Source organism: Neolamprologus brichardi, chromosome 3 (genome assembly GCF_056152115.1).
Source record: "Neolamprologus brichardi isolate AB-2024 chromosome 3, ASM5615211v1, whole genome shotgun sequence".
Lineage (NCBI taxonomy): Eukaryota > Metazoa > Chordata > Actinopteri > Cichliformes > Cichlidae > Neolamprologus > Neolamprologus brichardi.
In genome coordinates, this window is record NC_142106.1 from 17,790,587 (window position 1) to 17,798,168 (window position 7,582).

At 37.6% G+C, this 7,582-nt stretch overlaps 1 protein-coding gene across 1 annotated transcript; it reads right to left on the reverse strand.

Moving 5' to 3' along the window:
• Positions 1 to 47: 47 nt before the first annotated feature.
• On the reverse strand, positions 48 to 3,710 carry LOC148103698 (uncharacterized). Its single transcript, XM_087833095.1, has 9 exons — positions 3,680 to 3,710; positions 3,522 to 3,581; positions 3,041 to 3,310; positions 2,639 to 2,884; positions 2,301 to 2,444; positions 2,149 to 2,202; positions 1,512 to 1,598; positions 1,240 to 1,334; positions 48 to 80 (listed from the first exon to the last, which is right to left on the reverse strand). Exons 1-9 carry the CDS (start codon positions 3,708 to 3,710, stop codon positions 48 to 50), a joined length of 1,020 nt encoding a protein of 339 aa, XP_087689221.1.
• Between the last annotated feature and the right edge of the window lie 3,872 nt (positions 3,711 to 7,582).

The window sequence follows — 7,582 nt, forward strand, 5'->3', positions numbered from 1 at the left end:
TCAACGACCCAGGAACCATGACAGGTTTACCTCCTTTTTGTAGTCTACTATTCAGCTGTTTGAAGTTTGCTCATTGTGGCCTGTAAGACAGGAAAAAAACACTATTATATAACACTTAATTTTTACAGGACGTTGCCCTGATGTTCAGGCTCTTTTTTTAACTTAATGTAGCCAGATGGGCTACTGTCCATTGCTCTCTCATGCTCTCACTTTCTGTAGCACTGCTAGTCAGATTATTCATGTTGCACTTTAATTGAAGGGCCATTACTTTAAAAGGTAACATCAGAGCAGCTTAAAATTGACATGGTATGCCTGTCAGGTTCTGTACTTTCGATATGAACTGCAACTGTCCTGTGGTAACACGATTTTCTTTTTAAGAGCATTCTGAAGTCATTGAAAGAGTAGTTCACATGCCACAGAGAGCTGCGCAGAATTCCTTTTTGGGGTATGCTACGATCAAATATCACAACAACTATAACCGGTACATGCCACAGTTCACTCGTGTGGTGCCAGTTACTAGGCCTGCGTATGTTTTAATTTTGTTTTTAAATGTGTGTGTGTCTGTGTGTGTGTTTGTATTAAATGTTGAAATATATATCAGTGTTCTTTTAGGTTTTTATGACTTTTACTGTGTTTTTTTGTCGTTGTTGTTCTTGTTTTGTTTTTATTGCAGTGAACTGAGGACACAGCAGTAGTTGTGGGACCTTCGGTGGTGGGTTGTTTTCCCACCCCTCCTGTGTTGTACAGCACAGGGTGTAGATTTGGTTTTTATGTGTGATTATGTGTGTTCTTATTTTGTGGTCCTCAGCTACTGGTAAGTCCAGTTCAGTATATGGTGGCTTTATTTAATTTAGGACACTGTTGCAGAATAGGCTGTGCCACAGTCAGTTTTTATTGTTTTAGTTTTTATTTTAACAAATGCAACTAAAAATATATTAGTATTGGAGGCCATTTTCCTCAGTCATGCATCTTTGAACCTGTGTAATCTTTTAATTTTATTTTTTATTAACTTCTTTGATCACTTTGTCACATTAAGTTAACTTTTTTCCTTAAGTGTTAGTAGGTGGAATAAAAAAAAGTATATAACTTGGGTCTAATAATAATACCAGAGCAAATCACATAAACTAAACGGGACCATAAAAGATGGTTTACGGTAATAAAATTAAATATGTATTTACATTAAAAATATTATTTTGTAAATTCTAAAATGTAGCTCACTGTAGGCAAAAATAGTCTTACTGTCTGGATGGGTGAATAAATGACCGTCTCTGGAGAACTCGACTCTTCAACTGCTGGGGGACTCGGGGGCAGTGTGGAGCGTGATAATCCTGATTCTGCATTGATAATAAGAATACATGTTTTCTTTAAGGAAGCAAGCATTAATTTTTTTAATATAAGATCACTGTAAATATTTGTGCAATGTGCCTTAACTGTGCTGGCATAAGTTTATAAAAGGCAGGAAATAAAGAAAGAAATGCAATAAAATAACCAAATGTTCATAACAAACGAACCACGTTCTTGAGTTTGTTCTGTCCTGTTTATGATCACAGTGGTGTAAACAGGTTGTTCTGAGATATCGTCTGAAGGGGAAGAATCATCTGAAGGCAAGAGAAGTTATTATGCATGTATGTATTAGAATATATATATATATATATATATATATACATATATATATATATATATATATATATATATATATATATATATATATATACTCTAAAGCTGTTCTTTGGTAGCCCTCACGCTTTTCTTTTTCTGACTTTGTGCTGTGGTTTGACCTAAGACAGTTTTAAATTATCAAAGCATCAGCAGTGTCTAAAACAAAAAACCCACATACGACATACTGAGCAGACACAAAAATAACCGTTCTGTGCAGCATATGTCACATAAAAATACCACACTTCACGTTTAGCTTTTATTTTAATTTTCTTATATCTCAACTTACTGGAAATTGAATCATTCAGTCTCTCAAACAAGCAATACACTTTTAATCGATTTATACTGATTAAGACAAAAGTCGTCCAGTCCCACTGTGACATTGACTTGGACTGGTTAACAAATTTGATTGATAAAAAGATAGAAGGCCATAAAATTGGTGACAAGCATGAAATAGTGTAATACAATTGTCATAATTATTTTTCCTCTCACCTCCTGGATGGTCTTCATCTGAGTTTGATGCTACTGATGATGTCTTTGAGGAAACTAATGAATAGAAAGAAAAACCCAGCATTAGAAAAAAAAATGAACAGGGAATAGAAGACTATTCTTAGAAATTAATCAAACTAAAAAAACTGAATTACCTTGATGTTTGCGAGTATTAAGAAATCCGACTACCAGCAGCATCAATATTATCACTAAAATAGGCAACACAGTCCACAGCAGGAATAAGACAGGATTGTAACTGGGGTCATCTGTCTCATCTGGGGTCTCTCCTGAAGAATATGCTGCATAGGCACAACTTTATAAATATAATTGCATGTGTATTTTTTTCTACTTAAACAAAAAAAGTTTCAATGTGATTTTTATATCATAAACATTTTCATAAAGACCAAAAGAACAGAAATCTAATTGTTAGAGTCACATTTCTCTCTCTATGAAGTCCAGCCATAGAAATAACTAAATATAGTTTTAGCCTTACATCTGACATGAAGCCAACTTTCTGGTGATGTTCCAACACCAGAAATGCTGCACTTGTATCGTCCTTCATCAGACCTGGAAACACTGTTAATTTCCATGTTGTCAGAAGGGCTCCGGTCTATGAGGCCATCGTCTTTGTAGAAATTTGCACTTTGGTTGGTGTGAGTTGTCTTGCTTATGCAGCGCAGAGTCACATTGTTTCCCTCAAAAACAGGGAAAACTGGACTCTCTAGGATCACAGAACCATCTGAACAAAAAAGCAAAACGTTTGTTTTTTTGTCTTTTTTTTTTTTTAAGGCAATTGACAAATACATTCTGACCCATACAAGAAGAAGTTGATAAGAGATCTCATCTAATTTTAAAATAAAACTATCTACTAATTTCACAAATATGATGAACTTACCAGTTATGGTAATGTTGACACTGTTGCTTCTCTGACCCCCTTTAACCTCACACCAGTACTCTGCACTGTCTGTTACATAAGTTTGAGAAATTGTGCATGAAGAGGAAGTTCTTTTACTGTTACACGCTGGACTAAAATGTTCTAACAGTTCCTCACTGGTTCTGACTCCTCTCAGTTCAATAGGACCATCAGGGCTCTCACAATCAAAAGATAAAGACTCATATTGAAAGTGTTGGAGTCTGTTAGGAGACACACGAAGAGTAGCTGCACCTGAAAATTAGAAACATCACAAGATTAATATTTAGCAGATTAATCAAAATTCTTATAAAATGTGTTAGTGAAAGATGATTAAATCTAAAATGATTTTAATAAACATCATAAACAGACTTATAAAATGTTTAAGTCAATCCCAACCTACTCACCCCCCAAAAAGTAAAAAAAAAAAGATTATTTATTTTATTAACGTCTCTAACTTACTTACCCCATTTTTGGGTCAAGCTATTTTGAACATGTGTCCCCAGCAGAATAACTTCAAGTATTACTAGATCAGCACAGGAAAGCCATAAATGATTTAATGTACAGACATATATACAGTAAATCTGAAAATATAAAAAAAGAAACCCAAGAACAATTACTCACATAGTCTGAAGCAGAGACTTGTAGTCACCATGTTGTCTTGCTGCTGACTGACTGAGTAACAGACTAAAATACAACTGAAGAATATCACTGGGGGAGGGCAGGTTTCCTGTTCCTGTGCAGTTTGTTTAGTCATAATGTCAGTGTTGGTAAGGTTACTTTTAAAATGTATTAAAAGTAAAAGTGACCTTCCCAACACTGATTATATATATATGACAAATATATAAATATATATTAAAAAATAAATGAACGAATAAAAAACAGACAATTGTAGCCTTTTAAATCAACTGTGTTGGCTTCACGCACTTGCTTAGTCTCCTTTACAGCCAGAAAGGTGAAATTCCATCTCCCAGTCACTCGCTGTCCAGCACACATTGCACCTAACCACTTCCTGACCTCTGGGCCTACATGACGGTGGGCCCATATCCCTTTTTCAGGCTGTGCCTGGTCAGGCACCAGCCTTTACTTCTGACCAGTAAACATTGTCATGTTTTCAGGTTATATGAGGACAGAGTTTAATAAAGCAGTTCACTAGTGCCTGGCTGCAGAATTTTATAACTGTGGTGATTAGCTGCCTGGCAAGAGGATCACTCTCCTATTTATATGTCATCCATTATAGAAGTAGCTAATAACAAAAAATAATGAGAAAAAATAACTAAAACACATGTACATATATAATATACTTGTAAATGTTGTTAAACTGTTAAGTGACTTGAAAACTATAGTGAGATTTATCTTTATTATTTATTTAAACATTAATGAGTAATGTTTTCTTATTCATGTCATGATCCTGGGCCATGTTGGCCCAGGATTCTTAGTTTCATGTATTTTTGTATTTTGTTCTTTATTTGACTTCCCCTTGTGACTTTTACCCCCTGTGTGCCCCTCTGTGTATCTGTGAGCCCTCGTTTCCCCTCGTGTTTTATTCCATGTTTTCCCCAGCCCATTATGTCTGTGCTCTCCCCGTGCTCCCTCTCTCCTCCTGTCTGCGCCTCTGCGTACTTCCTGTTTTACTTTGACAGTCTCCCGTCAGTATGCGTCATGTTGTGTTGTTCCTGCCCTGTCTTGTTACGATTATCTGTGTCAGCTGTGTTCCCCGTGTGCTCCCACCTCCCTTGTTAAACCTCTGTGCATTTATGTCGCATTCTCCCTCATTCATGGCCGTATGTTTCTCTGTGTGCTAGTGTATTGCTTCCCAGTGTAGTTTCTTATCAGTTTGTTTCGTCGTTTCCCTCCAGCAATAAAGCTGTGTTTTGAGTTTATTCCTGCCTCTGTGAGCTTGCGTTTGGGTCCACTTCCTGCCTGCCACACAGCCAAATCATGACAGGCCTATAATCTTACAGAGATTGTAACTTTTTTATGGATAAATAAAGTAAGTTATATATCAAATCAATTTATTTATATAGCACTTTTCACAGGATAAAAACCACAAAGTGCTTCACAGTAATATAAAACAGAAATACACAAAATACATTAATAATAAAACACAGAGCACAAATCTCTGTGTCCACAAACAGAACAAGCTAAAATGACTATAGGCTTTGAGTGCTGCCTGGTTTTCAGCCCCAAATATCACGGCACAAGCAGGATTAACTGCACTGTTAATTTGATCTGTTATTTTGCTGCCTCTGTTCGGTGGTGTCGAGCCGAACGGACTCTAACATTTGTTTTGTCGAGCTGGTGGTTCACCTGTTAAACTACAAGATAGGTGCTTTAATTATAGAAGTTAAACTTGTGTCCACTGTACCATCTGGGAACTCTTCTTGTTTAGCACTCGTAATAACACAAACACTAAATCCTCCTGTTTGTAGCAGTGTATACACCTGAGACTGTCACCTGTCTGTCTGTCCTGCACTCTCTCTCTGTTTCTTTCTCTCTGATTGTGGAATAAAAGTATGAACATGTATTTATAAGTTACACTTGTGTTTGAATCCTGCAGCTTATCACACATTTGATTTCCATGTGTGACAACTGCAAGTGTCCAGAGTGAGGACAGACTGAGGGACCCACTGCTGCACATCATCTGTGAGGCTTTGCACCCCTGATGATCCACCAGGACAAACTCAGCAGTGTGTGAGGAAGAGGAGGAGGAAGAGCCAGCAGCAGCTGACAGATGGAGAGAATAGACAGACTGTTCCCTGTTTGTGAAGGACTGCTAGAAAAGTTTAAAATAACTAATTGTCTGTCCTGAATCAGTCTTATTAGGTAATGTTCAAATAATTTTATCATTCCAGTGTTTTCAGTGAAAACACTCAGGGCCTTCAAGTTACACTCTATGACAGGCAGAAACAAGTTTAATGTTCAGAAACCTAAAGTATGTATCAGCAGCAGAATGGAGCTAAAAATAAATGTTTGTTTCAGTTCTATGAAGCTTTGAGTATTTTGGATTAGTAGTACTGCTGTGTTTGTTGCATCATATTGCTGTAATTGTTTATATGATTTATTTTCAGGTAAGTTGATCTATAGTTTTTATATCATATTTTATAAATATCTTATGTGTTTGTATTATTTATGCGTTTTTTTAGCAGAGGTCAGTCTGTTTAAGGCTCTGATATCTATTCTGTATGACTTAAAGCAGTTATGATATGGCTGTTAAGGTGCAAGCCTTCAGACAGAGGCTGGGCTCGTGGAGCAGACACAACACAGACCAAAGTAATCTGTGACAGTGATTTAATAGTGAAAGTGAGATCTCAGTACAATGCTTGTGCGAGTGAGGCAAGGACTAAATACAACAAGTGGGGAAATACAACACTAGAATACTCAGTAGCAGTTTTAGATACGGGCGACACGGGCGGTTGCCCGGGGCGGCATCGTGGTGGGGGGCGGCATCACGGGAATCGGTAAAAAAAAAATTGCTCATACTCATGCTGCCCCGACATCAGCCAGCGCATACTGGGAATGGCATAGGTTTTCTATCGCCCATGGGAGTAAGGGCGCCTCCGTTTGCGAGGTGCGCCTGCTGCTTGCGGCACAGGGAGGAGAGGGCGGGGCGGTGGGGGATTCTCTGGCTGGCTGGAGCAGCAAAAATTACCAACTCGTAAAATAAAACAAAATAAAAACAAACAGCAAACACGAAAACACCAGACATTATGATACAGACTTATAATTTGCACCGATGTTTTTTCAAAATTCTATACGCAAAAAGTGAGCGCGAGAGCACTCGGTGCGCCTGCTTGCTGCTGAAGTCAAAGTAAACTTTATTGTCATCTCCGCTGCATACAGTCCAGTATATAGAGAGACGAGACGACGAGGCTCCAGTTACAGCAGTGCAAGTAAACAAACAATAAATATTTAAGAGTAAAACAAATAAATATACACTTTAGGACTCGGGGTGAAGGGATCAATAACAATTTAAAATGTATATTTTATATTTTGTTTATTTAAAGTCTCACACACAACCCGTTTTTAAAGTTTAAAAAAAGAGAAAAGAAGAGGAGTGTAGCGACTTCCACAGTCGCTAGAGGCCGGGGACTGAGATCATTAAAATTCAATACATTTAATTATCACTCCTACAAGGAGAAACGAGCAAAAGATCCAGGTAAGCAGATGTGTCATTGGATAATGGCAGGTCATCCTGAAACAATCAGAATCAGAATCAGAATACTTTATTAATCCCTAAGGAAATTATGTGGGTTACAGTTCCTCCAAGAAGAAATGGTAAAAATAGTAACAGTAACAGACTAAACTCCAAACAATATATACAATAATATAATATTAATTACTCAGTGTCAATTGTTGATTTGTCCTGTTCACATTGTATGACGAAGTATGATGTCTGTTTAGTAGCCGTTTGCATACTATGCATACTCTCTCCCTCTTCATATGTGTGTGTGTGGGGGGGGGGGGGGGAAGGGGGGCGCCACAGGGGGTGTTCGCCCAGGGCGCCTAACAGGCTAGGACCGCCAC

Excerpts from the sequence above, each read along its gene's own strand:
- LOC148103698 (XM_087833095.1), bottom strand. The coding sequence starts at position 3,710 with ATGGTGACTACAAGTCTCTGCTTCAGACTAT. Across the intron at positions 3,582-3,679 it reads AAGTCTCTGCTTCAGACTAT|TAATACTTGAAGTTATTCTG; the intron begins GTGAGTAATTGT and ends GTGCTGATCTAG. Across the intron at positions 3,311-3,521 it reads TAGCTTGACCCAAAAATGGG|GTGCAGCTACTCTTCGTGTG; the intron begins GTAAGTAAGTTA and ends TCTAATTTTCAG.